This window comes from Tamandua tetradactyla, chromosome 8 (genome assembly GCF_023851605.1).
Source record: "Tamandua tetradactyla isolate mTamTet1 chromosome 8, mTamTet1.pri, whole genome shotgun sequence".
Taxonomy (NCBI): domain Eukaryota; kingdom Metazoa; phylum Chordata; class Mammalia; order Pilosa; family Myrmecophagidae; genus Tamandua; species Tamandua tetradactyla.
The window spans coordinates 58,871,156-58,890,723 of NC_135334.1; the positions used below are offsets into that span (position 1 = coordinate 58,871,156).

General features: G+C 34.9%; 1 protein-coding gene and 1 long non-coding RNA gene across 11 annotated transcripts in view; both read left to right on the forward strand.

Annotated features, from left to right (window-relative positions):
* Nucleotides 1-19,568, forward strand: part of DLG2 (discs large MAGUK scaffold protein 2) — a 2,206,106-nt gene that overhangs the window by 17,288 nt on the left and 2,169,250 nt on the right. For all 9 annotated transcript variants that reach the window (XR_013156681.1, XR_013156683.1, XR_013156682.1 and 6 more), the window contains one exon: nucleotides 5,811-5,942. Coding sequence is in view for 6 of the 9 variants with exons in the window: in XM_077113416.1 (XP_076969531.1) it covers nucleotides 5,811-5,942 (132 nt within the window). In the remaining 3 variants the exon portion in view is untranslated. The remainder of the gene's footprint in view (nucleotides 1-5,810; nucleotides 5,943-19,568) is intronic.
* The window catches only part of LOC143644423 (uncharacterized), a 41,407-nt gene continuing 36,985 nt past the window's right edge, over nucleotides 15,147-19,568 (forward strand). The window contains exons 1-3 of one of the 2 annotated variants that reach the window (XR_013156686.1): nucleotides 15,147-16,517; nucleotides 16,768-16,825; nucleotides 16,926-17,081. This is a non-coding gene — a long non-coding RNA (uncharacterized LOC143644423). The remainder of the gene's footprint in view (nucleotides 16,518-16,767; nucleotides 16,826-16,925; nucleotides 17,082-19,568) is intronic. The other variant, XR_013156685.1, reaches the window with a different exon arrangement.

Sequence of the window (19,568 nt, forward strand, 5' to 3'; positions counted from 1 at the left end):
TCAAAATAAATTCTTGCTTAATGAATGAAATAACTTATCTTTATTTACCAAACCTGAATAAAAAGTACAACAGTTTTTATTTTATTATGTCATGAATATAATTTTTTTAAACAAACACATGAAAATTAGTGATTCAATATTTAACCCTAGATTCTAAACTTCATTGTTGCAATTTATGTCTATTTGGTCAAGTTTTTCTTTTTTTCTTCTGTAGAAATATGCTCAGCTCTGTTTCTGGAGGATTAAGAGTGATAGTGTGGACAGAACACTAAACTTGGAATCCAAAATTTTAGGCTTAAGCTCCAAAACTGTTATTTAATAGTTCTGTGATCTTGGGCAAGCCAATGTGAATTTGAATTTCATAACAATAGACTTCTATTGTGTGTGGCTTCTCAGTAATGCATGTAAAAGTTCTTTCTAAAGTGTAAAAATGTTGCCTAAATTTATGTAAAGAAATTTCATTATTCTAAATACTTTGTTCTCCAAGATTTGTGTATTAAATTCACCCTTTCCTCTTTTATGCTTTGATATTAGTTTTCCCAGTGATACCACATATATTCTATATTTTCTCTTTTTTTTTCAGCCATAGCAAATAATTTTATGTACCATCCTTTACTTCTAAAAGTTCATTCGTTAGCACTATTGTCTTTTATGGTTCAAATTTAAATGATCTGTCCCAAATTATTTACAACTTTCTGACAATGCTATTCTTAAACTGAATTTAATAGAGTTGAGCTTTAACTAAGAGTCACATGATTACCTAAAATTCCAGTTATGCAACATTTCACTACATCCTTTGGGTTAGATATTTCATGCAATATATATATTTTTTAAAAATATGATCCCCTCTTGCCTCTTTTCCTCCTGTGCCTGCCCTCAGATAACCCAAGTTTAGTTTTGATCTTTTAGTAGATTCAGGAGTCATGTGAAGATAGATTTCCATTAGTGAAGAAAATGGGAGAATTGAGGTCACTAAGTAGGCAATTCAGGTGAAAAATTCCCCACTTGTACCTCGTTATTTGAATATCAATTAAAAGATTAGTCCTGAATTACTTGGGTGATTATCTCAACTTTCTTATTTATTCAACTTGTGGAGATCTGACCAGAGATTTCTGATTTGCACTACAGGGTCCTTGTCATTTTGTCTTTTTTTTTTTCTTAATTTATCATCTTTTTGTAGGGTCTGTAATTTTAGAGTACCCCCAAGCTCAAGCGTTCATTTAACCAGAAAGAAGAAAGTCAGTAAAGAGAGATTCTGGATTTTACACCAGATGGTGATCATTATTAGTAAGCAAAAGAAGCACAAAAGTGCAGCCACAATCGCAGCACTAGGTAGAGTATATGAAAGCACTTTAAAAAATTAATGTTCTATACAAATGTATTATTACATGTTCCTGTCACCATCTTTTATACAAATATCCTCCTCCACTCGTTTCTGCCTGCTGAAGTTCTTCCTTCTTTCAAGGGAATAAGTTTGAGGTTTGCTGATAAGGTGATAGATGAGCAGAGATCTGAAATAAGTAAAGGAATAGACTTTACGGATATCTTAGAAAAGAGTGTTTCAGGCAGAAAGCAAGTACAACAGCCTTAAGGTAGCAGAGTTCTTGGTCTTTTTGAGAAAAAGCTGAGGCCACTGTGTGAAGTAGATTGAGCAAGAGAAGTGGTGTAAGAGCTGCAGTCAGAGACGTAGTTCTGCTCTGAGTGAGATGGAGACTCATTGGAGGTTTGAGTGGAGAAATGACCTAATCTAATTTATGACTTAAAAGGGTCTTTCTGGATGCTGCTTTTAGAAGAGACTTTGGGAGGGCAAAGGTGACAGATGTGGACTAGCACGAGGTTGTTACAATAATACAGGAGACAGATGATAGTGGCCTGGACCAGGGTGGTAGCACGGAAGGTGGTGAAAAGTGATAGGATTCTGTAAATTATTTGATGTTCGTGCCAACAGGATTTACTGATGGATTAGATGTGGAGAATTAGAGAAGCAGAAGAATGAATAATGAATTCACAGATTTTGGCCTGAACAGCTGGAAGGATTAGAGACGGTGAACACTGCAGGAGATGCAGAGTGTGGGTAGTGGGTGAGATTTGGAGTTCAGTTTTGACAAAGTGTATTGGAGGTGCTTATTATACATTCAGATGGAAGTGTTGTGTAGACAGTTGCATAGAAGTCTGGAATTTAGGGAAAGTTCTGAGCCTTTGAAAGAATTGATAATATATAAATCCAGGAGACTGGATTCATGGCATTTACAAAGGAATGAAATTTTTAGATAGATCATCATTGGTGTTTCATTTTCATCTTACTCATTAATATAGCAAAAATTCAACCAACCTCAATGTTGGAACTACTCTTAAATTTGCAGGAGATAACTTTCCTTAGTGTCACAGGTCCAGAGCCAGAGGAGCATTTTTGCCTTAGAACAGACCATGCCTGTAGCTGGCTTTGATGAGATTTTGTGCTGTTTTGACTTCGTATTGCGTTTGTATTGTTACTGAAATGTTTTAAGGCTTTATGATATTGTGATGGAGTAAATGTATTTTGTATATGGAAAAAACATGATTTTTTGGCATCCAGAGAGGGGAATGTGCTGGTTTGGATCTATTATGTACCCCAGAAAAGCCATGTTTAAATCCTGATCCAATCTTGTGGGAGCAGCCATTTCTTATAATCCTGATTCATCACTGTAGGCTGGAAACTTTTCATTAGATTATCTCCACGGTGATGTGGCAAACCCAGATGAGGGTGTGGCCTTTTGATTAGATGTAGATGTGACTCCATCCATTCCAGGTGGATCTGGATTAGTTTACTGGAATCCTTTAAAAGAGGAAACATTTTGGAGAGAGTCAGAGCCTATAGAAACCAGAGAGCTGACAGAAACTTTACAGCAGAGCTGATAGATTGGAGAACAGAGACATGGGTGTTTGGATATGCTTGGAGTGTAGCAGATTTCTCCATGAAATGTTCAGCAAGCCAGAACCTGGAGAGAGCCAAGGGAAGCCAAAAGAGGAAAGCCAGCCCTGGAGAAGCAACGTGAGGCACCTGCACAAAAACAGGAGGCTGAAATCACGAAGCCCAAGAGCAAGGGACCAGTAGAGGCCAGCCACATGACTACTCAGCTGACAGAGGTGTTCCTCACCCATACCTTGAATTAAGATTTCTTTTCCTGGATGCCTTAGTTTGGGCATTTTTATAGGCTTAGAACTGTAAACTTGTACTTATTAGATTCCACTTTTTAAAAGCCATTCCAGTTCTGGTATTTAGCATTCAGGCAGCTTGCAAACTAACACAATATTCTTAAGAGTTAACTGACTATGTGGAATTTACTGTAAAAGAGTTGCACATTTTATTACTATTTTAGGCTTTGTGCTGCACACCCTTTATGCCAGTAAAACATAAACTTATGTATATGTTTAGATACATTTATTTTTTTGTTTTGACTTGGACTGACAGTTTTTAAACATATCCCAGCACACTGCTGCCTGGAAGCCTAGTAAAGAAAATGTTTTATGAAGACTTGAGTATTAAATACTGCTAGTGGGTCAAGTGAGATGACTAAGAATTGACACTGGACTCAGTAATATGGAGATCATAGGTGGCCTTGACAAGAGCTATTTTAGTGGAATTATAGGAAAGTTTGATCAGAATGGCCCGAAGAAAGAATGAAAGGAAAGGAAGTGGAAGCAGTATTTCGAGGAGTTTTGCTGTAAAACAGAACAGAGAAATGGGTACTGTTGTTAGTTGGAGAGGAATGAAGCGTCAAAAAAGTTTTTTAAAAATAACTGATATTAGTTTATTTGTATGCTGATGGAGTGAGTAACTGGAAAGGAAAACATAATACAGGGTTCAAAGTGACAACTGATGGAGGAACATTCTTGAATAGGCAAGAAAGTATAGATTCAGAGGGAATGGCTGTAGATAGGAGTACAGATATTTTATTCATAGTCACTGCTAAGAAGGTAGAATATATGGATTAGTTACAGTTTAAGTCAGTAGATATTATGCTAGAAGCTTGTGGAAGTTCTCTTTTGAGAATATAGGAAGCAAGACTGAGGGTAGAAGTGGGGAAGAAGAGTAGGAAAGTTCAGGAAAAGGTGGATGTGCTGGTTTGAAAGGATTTGTGTACCCCAGAAAAGCCATGTTTTAATCCTAATCCAAAATTGTGGGAGCAACCATTTCTCCTAAACCCTATTCAGTACTGTATGTTGGAAACTTGATTAGATTATCCCCACAGAGATGTGACTTGCCCCATTGTGGGTATTACTTTTTAAGTAGAGAGAGATATTACTCCACTCATTCCACATGGGTCTTGATTAGTTTACTGGAATCTTATAAAAGAGGAAACAGTTTGGAGAAGGCTTCATAATGATGAGAGAACCACAGAGTCCGCCAGCCTGTGACCTTTGGAGATGAAGAAGGAGAATACCCCTGGGAAGTTCACGAAGCAAGAGGCCTGGAGAGGAAGCAAGTAGATGTCGCCATGTTCACTTTGTGCCTTTCCAGTTGAGAGTGAAACCTTGAACTTCATCAGCCTTTCTTGAGTGAAGGTAACCTCTTGTTGGTGCCTTTATTTGGCCATTTTTATAGACTTTCTTTAATTGGGACATTTTCATGGCTTTAAAACTGTAAACTGGCAACTTATTAAATTCCCCTTTTTAAAAGCCATTCCATTTCTGCTATATATTCTGGCAGGTAGCAAACTAGAACACAGGAGATATGAAATAAAGTGCTCATTATACATGAGCTATTATTATTATAATTAAAATTTAGTTTGTTTACAAAAGTGGTAGATTGAAAGAGGGAGAGAACTTTTTAAATTCAAGACAAGTGTCACCTACCACATGCAGAGGCACTACCACTCTGATGACTTTTTAAAGGATATTTTGTCTTGTGGGGGATGAAGAAGTGTTTTTAAGAACCTGTAATATAACAGTATATGTTAAGAATTCCTGCAGTGTTTGTGTAGGAAAAGTGGTTTGGAAGAAGGAGAGATAGAATTAATTTAAACTTGGGGAGCCACTAATAGCTTTATTGTAGAGAGAGCATTTGAGTTGGGCCAAAATTAAAGGAAGGTAGGTTTTCAGTTGACTTATTGATTGCTTGCTAGACATTGTACTAAGTATCGCACATACATTGTCTCTCATTTAATCCTAATACCTGTGAGGAAACTGAAGCTCAGAGAGGTTAAGTAAATTTTAAAGATTACACACAGTTTGTAAGCAGGTTTCAGACCCAGATCTAGCTGATAAAAAACTCTTACCAATATAGCACATTGATTCTAGGGGTAGGTAGTGGTGTAGGGAAGGACATTTCAGTGCAGAGGATACGCAGAAAAAGAAAAGTGGAGGTGAGGAAAATCAAGTGTGTGTGTGCGTGTGCGTGCATGTGTAGTGGGCTGAGGGGGTAGAATGGGTTAAAAAATGTAGGTTATGAACAGGTTATGGGGAGTGGCCACAAAGGTCATGTTAAGGAATCTGAATGTTATTTTGCAAGAAGTCATCAATTTTAAGGTAGTTATACTGATGAGAGAATCACACTTACTATGTGAACATTTGTCGGCCCTCATTGCATTCAGGACTTTTGGTTTTGTTTCATAGTTGCAAATTCTTTTGGAAGATAGGGTCAAATAAAAGGGGGTTCTTAAAATTAGGAGTTTAGTGTAAATATCAATATCATATTGTTATGGAATTTTTGATTATTTTCTTAAGTTCTTTTGTGTCATGAAATTAGAACTATGACCATAGGATAGTTTAATGTTAACTTACTATTTTTCTGAGATAATAAGATAGAATTTTAAAATCATGTTTTTCAGATACTGACAGAGCTTTATCATTACTGGAGGAATACTGCAAAAAATTAAGGAAACCAGAGGAGCAGCAGTTAAGAAATGCTGTTAAAAAGGTGATGGGTATCTTTAAGAGCAGTTTATTCCAAGCTTTGCTAGGTATGTATGACAAATTTTAAAAATTGTACTGGTTAGAATTGGGCTTAATTGTTTGAATAATGTGGTCAAAGAATCTTGATGTTAACCAGATTTCAAACTGTAATAATTTCCTTGATACTGGAAAGAAAGACACCCTTCTCCCCTGACATATTTTTTCTTATTTAAGATTAACTTTAAAAAAGAATTGTTATTAATGTAAATAAAGGAGAGGTTTTTTAAAGAATGTTTTTTGTAGAAAGAAAAGTTTACCTAGGAAAAGAACTTGAGTAGTTTGTTACAAAAAATTGAGGACAAATATGTTAGAGAAGGAAGCTATTGCCTAAACAAAATGGGCTATATTCTATTTAGTTAAAGTCAAAGTTCTACTTGCATTCTCTTCTTAAAACAAAAATATAAACACTCTTTATTTTTCTTAGGAAAGTTTATGATCCAGAATTAAAAAGCTTATAGATGAAAACTCAAATTTTGTGAATTCTTGTCAACTTCCATGAATCTAACCATGTAATGTTTCTTTATGTTTCTTCTCATTTACTAAAGGTTGTGAAGAAAATCAATGATATAGTTTAATTATATGTTTTGAATATACACAGGTTTTTGCATTTATGCAAGGAGATAGCTTTTACTTTTTTCCTCATAATATTTTGATAGGCAAAATATACTAACAAAAGATATAAACAAATGAACACTCCTCACTCCTAACAAAGCAACCAACTGAAAAAAATTTTAAAACCACTCAATTATAGTAGATCTTTTAACTGTACTGTTTAACTGGAGTTACCTGGAGTTAAACAGTACGTTAAAAAAAAAGTTTATTTTTCCTTTTTCAGGTCTGGTGGTTATTGACACAAAATTTTAAAATGGTAATTTTTGAGAATTAATCTTCAGAATGATTACCTATGATTTTTAAATAAATGTCTATACATATTGATAACCCCCACTTTATAGTTTGATTATAAGTTTAAGAACCATTAAATTTTGAAAATTTGAAAGCCAGTTAATTGAATAAAAATAGAAGTAAAAATGCTTTATAGGATTATTTTGCCTGTGGATTAATTTCTTAAAAATTTTTTTTTGTGACTGGTAAGAATTAATGACACAAATAACTGTAATTGTCTTAGTTGATATTAAATAAAACAGTTTATGTTTTAAATAAATTAAAAAATATTTTTCAATTTTAAATTGAAAAATTTTAAATTTATCAATTAAAATAGAATGCTTTCATGTAGAGTTCCCTGCATCTAGTTGATAAGTAGTAAAGGCCGTTAATGGAATAGCAATGTATCTAAATAGATTTGATGATGTATTTAGGTAAGACTGGCTAAGTCTTTTGAGAGCTTGAGCTTTTGAGGGCTTAATTTAGGAAGAGTATTTTTGGATGTTTTAGATAATTCTACTTTGTTAATATAGCCATCTGGTAATGTAAGACCGTTCACTAGAGAGAAAAAGACAAATGAATGACAAAGAATTGCATTTACCATTGTTTTGAGATTTATATATCTTGGCTTAGAGTCTATATTGTAGTTTGAATGTCTCTAATAAAATGAGAGGCAACAATAATCTGTAAAAAGCTGTTATGTAAGTAATCCTGATACCCAGCTTTGAATGGATAGATTTGCTTTTGCACAAGTCATTTGGGGATAAATCACAGTGCAAAGAATAGAGAAACGTTATGCAACAATACATAATTTTCTATTGAATTCTATGTGGGTAAACAAACACTGGTTATTAATTATTATTGAATGTCTGAATGGTCCCACTGTGCATTTTCTTGAAGTACACAAAAAAAGAAAAGATGTGTAGTCCTGTGTATCCTGATACAAAAAGATAGTTAAGAAACCACTGATATTTAGGACATTGTTTGCATTCTATAATTTGCTTTCTTTTTGAGCCAACTCCCAGTTTTCTTTCTTGTGAGTAATATAAGATAGTAGCTTCACTATTGTTCTGAGATTCAAATCAGTACATTGAAATAATATGTTGCATGAATCTCAATTAACTGCAGCAATAGAAGGAAATCGTAATGCAGAAAACTCAACACAAGTGAACAATAAAATAAAATACTGTTGTTGCAGAATGTGCTTTAGTATTTACATATGATAAAGAAACCAAGCCTTCTCTTTATATATGGAAAGTATCACTTTGAAGATGAAAAGCAGATGATAGACCACTATCCTCTCTTTGTGGTCCATCATATGCTTTTAGAAAGCACTAGTGTGTCCTAGATGGTATATTCTTTGAGAACAGAATTCTTCTCTGTCACTGTGACTAGTATTTTAGTGCATAAAAGCGTTTTATAGATGAGTTCTGTGATAATAGGGTGGAAGAAAATGGCAAAAGTATTATTTTGTTTTAATTTTTAAAATATAATTTTATTTGATTATAAAGTAATATATGATCATTTTAGAAATTTTTAAAATGAAGAAAGTAAAAGAAGAATATAAAACCTAATGGTAAGATACATTACCTTTAAAGTAAATAGGATAGATAGTAAGCATGGAGAATAATGAATTGTTCAATTAATCATCCTTGCATCTCGAGTTCCTGTATTCTTCGTTTTGATTTTCAATTTACCAATAACTAACAGTGGGAAATGAAAATTTACTTTCGTATAAGTTAACACTCAGTGTTCGTTAACACTCCCCCACCCAACCAAAAAAGAGTCTAAGAAAGCTGCACATTTAGATGCTAGGTTTAGGGTGACATCTTGTGGCAATAGTAAAGAAAAAGTTTATCTAATAGATAATAAAGTTTTATGATGATTGTTTTATTAACACTTTCCAGGATTGAATATAAGCGAACTGGAATTCAATGATACTTTACAAAATAATTTGTTTCTTTTATTTAGTATAGCCTAAATCATTCAAATTTTCAAGATACTCTATTAGGTTATTCATTTGTCATTTAGGTGATGAAGGAGCAAAATGGACCATTTTCATTATTTCTATTCTTCTCTTCCAGTTCCACTTTTTTTTTTTTTTTTTAAAGAGAGAGGGAGGAAGGGAAGGAAAGACAGAGAAGGAAGGAAGGATAGAAGGAAGGAAGAAAGGGAAACATTTTTAAACATTTTCTTGTTTTATTATATTTTGTTTGTTTGTTTGTTTTTTTTTACATGGGCTGGGGCCGGGAATCGAACCGGGGTCCTCCGGCACGGCAGGCAAGCACTCTTGCCCGCTGAGCCACCGCGGCCCGCCCCCAGTTCCACTTTTGAAAATTTAAAAATTTATGGTAACACCATAATTATTCTTGAAAACTATTTTAACAATGAAATAATATCAATTCATTTTCAGTTATTTAACATAGATGTTCTTTGTTTTTATATCTTCTCAACATTTCATTTATATATTATTTTTTAGTCATTACTTATGCAAAGTATGGTAAGAGCTATGCATATTTATTTTGAAAGTTTCAACCCCTTCTCAAATATTGTTAGCTTTGTTTACCCAATTTTGTTCTCTCTTATTTCACAAGTGTTTAAAATTTTTTGAAAGATTTGGAAGAGAAAGGGCAGTAAAATGATATTTCCCTAAAAGCCCTGTTAATAGTGACATCTTGGAAAAGTGCTCATCTTGCTTTATGGAGGCTGCTAAACTTTGCTTGTTAGAATTTGTATTAATTTAGAATGCTTTTCATTTCTATAAAACTTAACATAGTATTCTATATGGATACTTGAGATTACTAGCATAGGGGTGATACAGCAAATTTACTATATATTGGGATTTACACAATGTCCTTACTTGTTAGCAGCTTTAACCAGTTCTTTCATGTCTCATAGCATTTTGTTCATATTACCATAAAGCGCTTACCATAGTACTGCCTTATGATATTTTGAATATGTTTCTGTCTCTTCAGTAGACTATGAGTAGCTTGAGGATACAGCTTATATCTAATTAACCTCTGTAACTCCAGTATAAGGATCTTTAATAATAATAGGCCTTCAATAAATTTTATTTATTCATCTACTTAACAATTTAAAAATACCTATTATGTGTTAGACATTATTCCAGGCACTAGGATTACATCATTAAAATATAGAGTACATTCCTTCCCCTTATGGGCAAGTGAGGGTAATCAAGTGGGCAAAAAAGAAGCATTAAATAAACATTTAGTTAATTATTTCAGTATAATGGTGGTAAGTGCTAGAAAATAAATATATTTGCATTTTTAAAATCATATTTTATTTTGATTTAAAAATATATTTTCCCAGTACAGTGATGCTAATGTAATATTTTTATTTCAAAATAACATCTATCTGAAAACTTATAGTTATTTGGTCTTAATTATTAATCATAATATATAATTTTTGCCACCTGATCATAAGAAAGCCAAAACATTTTTATTGATCGTGGTGAATGTGAAGGCCCACCCATTGTGTTGGGTAGAGCAGTTAGCTCTACTGCTCTAAAACAGGTTCTCAAAGTTTGGTCCTCAGACCAGCAGCACCATCATTACCTGGTGATGTGATTAGCATTGCAAATTGTTGGGCCTCACCCCAGACCTGTGGAATCAGAAACACTGGTAGCAGAGCTCAGCAAACTGTGTTTTAATAAGGTTTCCAGGTGATTCTGAGGCATGCTAAAGTTTGAGAACTTATATTCTAAATGTTTAGATATTTGGCCACTCAAGGAACGTAAAATAGTATGTGAATTTTATTAATAAACCGGAGAATATGACAGTGGCATTTCACCATTCTTGGGTTTTATAAGGATCTGATTTTATCTTTACAAGTATAATGAGCCATCATCATTCTGGGATTTATCCTGAGTATTTTGAGAAGCCATGATAGCATTATGGCATCTGATTTTCTTTTAAAAATACAATAGTATGTCTGAAACATCTAAGTGCTTCCCTTTGGATACTTAAGGATAATTTCTACCAATGCTACTGTGTATAGAGAGCAACCCAATTACACTGAGTTGCGGCAGTTGCGCCAGGTAAAGGGTCATTTACTAAAAAATGCTTCCTGCCACTCATAACCTCAAAGCATGTGCTCCAGTAAAACAAATAAATCCCAACAAGTTGCAGAATTTCAATAAATTAAAACTGAATATTAAATTCTTAGATGCTAGGTTCTACTATATCCCTGCTTATTTGTTTACAATATCCATTTAGATAAAAACAGATTGGGTATTCCACCTATTAAAATAAAGTAATAGCAATTTATGAAATATTTATGAAATGTTTACCTATTTAACACAGGGAAATACAAACAGGTGATATCAAAGACTAACTCTCTACCCTTAAGAGGTTTAAAGTCAGTTAGGAAGGTAATACTCACAAACATGCAAACAAGTAGAAGACAGCATATAATCAGAAACTAAACTGTGGGAACTAGGCTAGAAGTGCTTGAGGAGATCAGGGAAGCATGGGATCATTGTAGACTGGTGTTGCCAAGGAAGCTTTTATATAAAATGTAAACTTGAACTGGGCCTTGTCACTGATAGGATTTGTTAATGAAAGGATAGAAAAAGGCATTTTCCCCATCCATCCATTCATTCATTCAAGCAATATTTATTGAACACTTTGCCCGGCACTTTGATATACACTGAGGAGGCAAACAGTCAAGAGAATTGCACAAATAATTTATATTTGTGATTGTAATGAACACATCAGTGGAGAAGTAGAGAGTGCTATGAATGAGAGATTTAACCTTCACAGCGAAATCAGGGAAACCTTTCTTGAGCAAGTGACATTTGAGGGAATGAAAATTACATAAATTCATAGAGGTTACAAGGAGAGTAAGGAAATGGATCTGACTGGAGCAGAAGTTCAAAATGTTCTTGATGTTTATGCTTTTAAAATGTTCTCTAGTTGAATCGGGCATGATATTAGAAATGTCTCTTTTTGAAAGTCTTGCTTAAGTTTGAAGGTAAGCTTGAGAAACAAGAATTCTAAGCATAAAATGTGGCCTAAATAATCCTTGTAATTCCCTTAGTTTAACTGTCATATAGTGAATGTGATTAGTTATGTGTTTCATGTCAGACAGGACCAAATACTTCTTAAGTTAAATTTGACACTGTAGTCTTCAAAATGATTAAATGCCATTCTTAGCTCTGGGCTCTGTATATTTACTTCAGGATTTATGTCAGCAGGTGGCACCATTTAACAAAATTTATGTGCTTAAGATGCTTATAGGGTTGATTGTTTTAAAATGAAGAATACTTTTATTCATTCTATACCTGAAATAGAAAAAATATTAGTTTATAATGAATGTAATATAAGACTTCTCTGCATAGTAAGATAGTGAATCCCCAAAGGTTTCTTGGGAGCATGAAATGTTTTAATGATTTAAGCTAAGTATATAATAAATAAAAATTTGATGATTGCTATAACTAATATATGGTAGCTGGCAAGAAAGCAGAACACAATAGATTTTCCCACCTAGGTTTTCCTATAATATATAGTAAGCATGGTAATATTATTAATGTTATAGCCTTGAATTTAACTTTTTTAGATGTTGGAAGTTGATATGACTCACAATACAAATATAGGTAAAATTCTAAAAGATTCTTTTAGGGATAAGACTATTTCAACTTGAAATAGCATGATACTAATATATAAACACATTTTAATCAATAGAGTATTGTTTTATTGAACTATAGAACTGATAAAATTCTTTTTTAGCACAGACATCCATCCTAAGGAAATGAATACTATTATTCTCTTAGTAAAATCTTCCTTCATACTTTTCCTACCTTTAAGCAGAATTAATTCACTTTTTCTCATATGTTCCTGCAGAATTCGTTCATATTTCTGGTGCAGTACTTATCATTATTTTATTATTAATTGATTACATGTTGGTCTCCCTCTGTAGATTGTGAGCTTCTTGAATGCAGGAATTGATTCTAACTTTGAGTGTATTACAGCGTCTGGTGTGGGATATAAGTTTCTCATTAAATTTATCTCATTTGACAAAACATATTTTGAACCCCTACTATCTAAAAGATATTATTTTAGGCCCTGAGGACTCAGGGACCAGAGAGGTGTAGATTCTGTTTTCATGGAGTATATGGTCTACTAAAGGAGACAGACATTAAACAAGTAAATATAATTGTGATAAGTACTTTGAAATAATAGTTATTTGGATTAAACAGGTAAAATCATAAGGAGTTACTTGAGCTGGTCAACTTCATATTATTTTGCTGTTTGTTTTAAAAGAGTTTAGATACTTTTTATGAATTAAAACCTTCCAGTAACTTTCTATTATTCTTAGAATGAAATTCAGACTTCACTCTATGGCCTCTCAGATTCCATATCACCTGACTCTTGCCTACCTCTTCTATCTCATTTTCATTCTTTCCTATTTATTATATATACTTCAGGCACACCAGACTTCTTTCTGTTCCTAAATGCTGTCAGAGCCTTTTTACTTGCTTTCATTTCCTTTGAGTAGCTCTCTTCTACCCAGAATGCTTAGCACCTTCTCTAATCATCCAGGTCTCAGTTCCTGAGAGCATCCTATCTAAAGGGCCTCTCCACCTGACTATTCCTCCCACCTCAGTCACATCTATCTCTTTATTTTATTTCCATCACTGTATGTATCACTATGAGAAGTTCTGTTTGTTTACATGTTTACTGCATGTCTCTCAACATTAAGAGCAGCCATCTTGTCTGTCTAATTAAATGCTGTACCTTTAGAGCCTAGCACATGATAGCCACTAAATAAATATTTGCTAAATGAACATATGGATAAGTGAGGATACTGTATGCCTGACACTGTATTAGATTCTTGTTTATGTTAGGAATGTATTCATTTGCAAGGAGCAGAAAGCTTAAGCAAGTAGAGATTTATTTTTACTATATAAGGAGAAGTCCGAAGATAGGTAGTTGCTGGCTTTAAGTCAACATCTCAGTAAAGTCCCTGCTAGGGTCTCTGCATGGTATTTCCTTTGTGCTTGTTCTTTCCTGTCATGGTTTTTGCAGTCCCAGACACCATATCCAGAAAGGCAAGAGGAAAGGGGTAGAGGAAGGGGAAAGAGCAGTCTCAATTATTGTTCTTTCATTTATCAAGAAAGCAAAAGCTATCTTCAAGCTGCCACTTGGGTCATGCCCCTCTTCAACACAGATTTTCTTTGTGTCTTGTTGGCCAGAACTAAGTGGCCTGGCCACTGCTAACACAAGGGAGGCTGAGGAATGGGGGGAAATGTCATGATTTGTTTAGATGAATAATGAGCTTTTGCTTGGATAGGTCCATTGTTCTCAACAAGACTGGGATTCCTTAGCATGTAAGAAGGAGAAAAAGGGCATTGTATAGAAAATAAATGGTATCTGTTGTATGTATATTTTCTGTAACCCTCATAGCAACCCTGCAAGGTATAATTTATTAATGCTATTTTACAACGTAAAAACTGAAGTTCAGAGAAGTGAAATAATTTGATTAAGATCATATAGCCGTGGTTTCCATAACGAAAGTTGGATATTGGAATCAGGAGAGGAATTCCAAGAACTAAGAAGGGAAAGGTAGAACCCTGGGCCCATGAGGGAAGACTAGAGAAACTTGACTGAATTTGCCAGCAGAGGTAACACCTGAAGAAAGACTTCCTTTCCTTTATGGTAAAGGAGACTGAGAGTCATTTGAACTGGGTTCCATTTCCAATCCTATGACCCAATCATAGTCGTCCCATAGTATGATAATGCGAAATTCACTTGCTCTGTCTGGCCTCACGTTCTTAATCTATATAATTAGGCATTTTCTCCTTTATCTTTATGTCATTTTTTGGCTATAATTTATGATGGATCCACATTGTGTACTAGTTCTCTCTGCTTTTTTCCGAAAATGATCTTAATAGTTCTACCTTCTTACATGCTTGCTTGGCAGTTACCTTTATCCTTAGTAATTTTTTACTTATTCAGCCATAGGGAAAGGATAATGGTTTAGGCAGAGCATTTTCTTCTTGGTTAATAATTATTTAGAAATGGCTTTATGTGTGAAACCACAATTTCTGTTTTTAAAACACTTCTATATTGAAAAAAAGAAGAAAAAAGGGGCAAAATTCTATTGAGGTACAGTGTATTTCCAATAAAAAGCCAACTTGAAAATTAGAAATTAGTTTAAAAAATAATTCAGTGTTGATGATTTACTACTTAGAAATGCAGAGTCGGAGGCTGGGGAAAGAAGGAGGAACCTGGGGATAGGGTTGGAAAGAGAGATTTGGGCTATTAGCTTCTCTGATAAGGCACTACATGAAGTACCAAGGTAGCAGGATTCAGTTTGAAAATATGCTTTTTAATATCCTTGTAATAATTGAAGCTATTAAGGGAGACTTTTCTGAATGTTTTTGTTCCTCCTGTTATTATATAGAGAGGACTCATTCTCATAAAGTTTTCCCATGTTACAGAGAGATTTCACTTTCAGTTTATAAGAAAGCTGAGAAGTGACACTTCTCAGTTAAAGGAGGATATGATGTTGGAGAAACAAAAGAAAACCCACTTTTTTCATGTCCAGGGTAATTTATGGAAGAGAAAGGGAGCAATGGAGCAAGAAGAACAAAGTGATCAGGTGAGTATCTGAGCAGTGAGGTGAACTCCCCAAACAGTTGGGCTTCTATCTGCTGCCTTCCTGTTTAGGATTTTGTGGGAGGCTAGCTGCTCTTATTTAAAGTGGCTTAATACTGCTCAATCCCACTAAAGTCCATATGATGGTACCATGTAGTGTGACTAGGCAAAGGGTCTCTGACTTGTGTTTGTCCTGGTTACTTTTGATTTTCTTGTGTCCTGGGCAGAACTGAGTCTGGCAGGGGAGCTCCTAGGGGGATGTCAGCTAACTGTTGTGAGATGGCTTTGTGGTAGGGTCTGGGTGTTCAGTGAGGTTGATTGGAATTATAACATGACCTCAAAAGAGAGTCTAAGAGTGTAGAAGTGTGGTGCCAGTGGAGCACAAGGTGAATGTGGTGAGCCAGGTAGCACACCTGGGTGCATTATATGAACTAAAAGAATGTACCCAGGTCCCCCCAGACTTTAGCATCAGAGGCCATCAGTATTCCCAGTAACCAGATGGATAGAGATGTTGTCCAACGACTAAAGGAGTCAAAGAATGTATTTAGTTCCAATGAATCCAACTTCTTTCTATCTCTAAGACTATGATGGCACATAAACTACATTCTTTCCTCCAGAATTATCTCCCAACATTCACCTGCATACTAATTTTAAATAGAGAATGAATAGGAGGGGTAGACTATATAAGTAAGCAGTTTTAGTTAGGAGGGTCTTTAACTGATTGGATCAGACTTTAAACTGGATTGGATGGTGACTTTTCCTAATTAACCTGGGTATGAGGGCTGGTGAATGGGCCAGATAAGCCACAGAAAATTTGCAGATCCATGGTGTGGTGTAAGTTATATTTGTGACTCAACTATGCTATAGCACATTACATCTCAGTACTAGTTCTTTCCTCTTATAATCCTTTCAAATTTGGTATTGAATGTTGACAAAAATAATTATCTACAAGAAGGAAGAACAGAAAAGAAGTATCCCACAGGAAAATTTTCTCCTTCATCCTGTTAGCTCTGACTCTTAACAAAAGATAGAAGCAATGGAGAAAGAAGGATGAAGAACATTGGTCTACCTTAATTTGTTTACGTGAGTCAGTCCTAAATGTTGCTTAACAAAACATTTCTCCTCTATCTCACCCATTGCTCAGAAACCAAAGAACTTTTTAGACTGTGTTAGGAATTCCAAACATTCCATTAATAATCTCTAAATATACCATACAGTATAAGTTTCCCGGACTTTTAACTGAGTCCCTAGGTTCTACTCTATGGTCTTTTTCCTGTTTGTTGTGAAGATAATGAACATTTATAAAATCATAATATTAAAATTCTCTTTGCAGGACTGCACATATGCAAATTGAGTCATCAAATGTACCTAGACCCACCAAACTCCAGAGGGTATGCGAGTTCTTATAAATGCTTTAATCATGAATTCCCACAACTTTAAAGTATTTTTAAACTAACAGAAACAAATTATATTGAATAATATCATTTTCAGAAAAACCTTGAATTTTGAAAATAAGCCATTTGAAAATAAAAAATTACTTCAGAAAGAAACCTCATAATTTTGAAATGGGTAATTTAAGAGTCTTTTGAAGAAGGATTTAAGAGCTCTTCAATTGATCAAAATAAGACAATCATTTAAAATACAGAGGTGAGTTTAATATTTCATTAATTGATATAATACCTTCAACAAAATCTGTTTAATTTAGGTACAGTGCTCCATGTAGTAAAATTTCAGTATATATATTCACTTTATTAATGTCATTTTCCTTATACAAATTTAATTTTTGTAACCATATAATTTTATAGAAATGTAGTCCCTGGAAATATGGAAAGATGAATACATTTAGCAGACCCTCTGTGAATACTTTAAAATTTTTGGTAAAGAATTGTGTTAGTTAGGGTTCTCTAGAGAAACAGAATCAACAGGGAACACTCGCAAATATAAAATTTATAAAAGTGTCTCACTTGACCGTGGGAATGCAGAGTCCAAAATCCGCACAGTAGGCTGTGAAGCCGATGATTCTGATGGAGGGTCTGGATGAACTCCACAGGAGTCTCACCAGCCAAAACAGGAAGAGTCTGTTTCTTCTGAATCCTCCTTATAAGGCTTTCAGTGATTAGAGTAAGCATCACTCATTGCAGAAGACATGCCCCTTTGGCTGATTACAAATGGAATCAACTGTGGATGCAGCTGACATGATCGTGATTTAATTCTATGAAATGTCCTCATTGCAACAGACAAGCCAGCACTTGCCCAACCACCACCTGGCCAAGTTGACACATGAACCTGATCATGACAAGAATGCTATCATTTCCCAAGTTAGAGTATTTGTAATTGCAACATGTAAGAGGTGAGCTAATACAATGACATTCTTTATAAACATCAATGATTAGGGAGCATAGTGATTTTGATTATTGAATGAAAGAGATAGAAAAATGGGTGCCAATATTCTGCATGATAATTTCATACTTTGAAAATTATTGTTATTATTTTGGCTCTGTTGATTAGAAAGCTATCTTTAAGTTTCAGTATCTGTTAATAATTCTTTTTCCCTTGCTTCATATAGCAAACTAATTGTGCTCCTCAATAACAACCATGTGGCCAATTCCGTTCTTTGGATTAGTGTCATGATCTCCTTTTCAGCAATAATCTCTTCCTCTACTACATCTCAGCCACTGTTATTTTTAGATAGGAGAAGGGATACTTTATCCACCTTACCATTCCCCTCCTCCTCATTATTATTATTATTATATTTTAAAATTGTAAAATATGACATATATTCAAAGCAAAGAAAGGAAAAAGTAATTTTTAAAGCACACTTCAACAAGCAGTTACAGAACAGATCCCAGAGTTTGTCATGGACTACCATTCCATCATTTCAGATTTTTCCTTCTAGCTGCTCCAAAACACTGGAGGCCAGAAGGAATACTGATATAGTGATTCAGTAGCCATACTTGTTTTTTAAATTCCATTTTCTCTGTTATACCTCCTCCTTCTTTAATCCTTCTCCCAGGCTATAGGGATCTTTGGAGAATGCCTGTTCTAACTTTTTCATGTTGAGAAGGGGTGTCCACACTGAAGGATAGGGAAGTAATTAACTGATAATCCTGGAGAGGCTGGTCCCTCTGGGTTTCAGGCTTTATCTGACCTAGGAACCCTCTGGGAATTATATGTTCCAGGAATGCACCTAGTGCATGAAACCTTTACAGAGTCTCAGTACGAGCCCCAAGTGTTCTTAAGAGTCAACAGGAGTGATGTTGATTGGGGTTTAGCAGACATAACAATTAATACTATCCAGCTGGACCTTGCATAAGAGCAGCCTCCAGAACAGCCTCTTGACTCCATTTGCTCTCTGTTGGCCGCTGATGCCTTATTTTTTATTATTATTATTTTTTGCATGGGCAGGCACCGGGAATCAAACCCGGGTCTCTGGCACGGCAGGAGAGAACCCTGTCACTGAGCCGCCATTGCCTGCCCTGATGCCTTATTTTATTACACTTCTTTCCCCACTTTTGGTCAGGAAGGCGTTGTCAATCCCACAGTGCCAGGGCCAGACTCATTCCTGGGAGTCATGCCCCACATTGTCAGGAAATTTTTCAACCCCTGAATGGCTTGTACCACATAGTGGGGAGGGCAGTGATTTTCCTTGCAGAGTTGGGCTTAGAGAGAGAGAAAGGCTGAGTTTGAGCAACAGAGTCTTCCTGGAAGCACCTCTTAGGCCTTGTTATGGGTAGTCTTAGCTTCTCCCCCTACAGAAATGAATTTCATGAGAGCAAGCCTCAGAGCAAGCCTCAAAATCCAGGGCTTGGCCTATTTTCTTGTGATCCTCAATGGTTGGGTGGGTACCTGTGGTGTCCCAGATAGGGGAGTTTAATAGTTTCATATATATATATATATATATATATATATATATCCCCTTTAGATCTTCAAGGGATTCTACCAATACTTTTTAATTATCAGCCCACCATTGTCGGAGATGTTTCCTGGTACTATAGCAATCCATAGAGAATTACAATGCTTCATTCCCATTCTAGACTCTAGGAGTCCAGTTTGTCTAAATGAGCTATCCAGAGAGGCTAATTCAGACTCTGAGTTACAAAAACTTTAGGTTCTGCACACAATAAACCTCTCTGC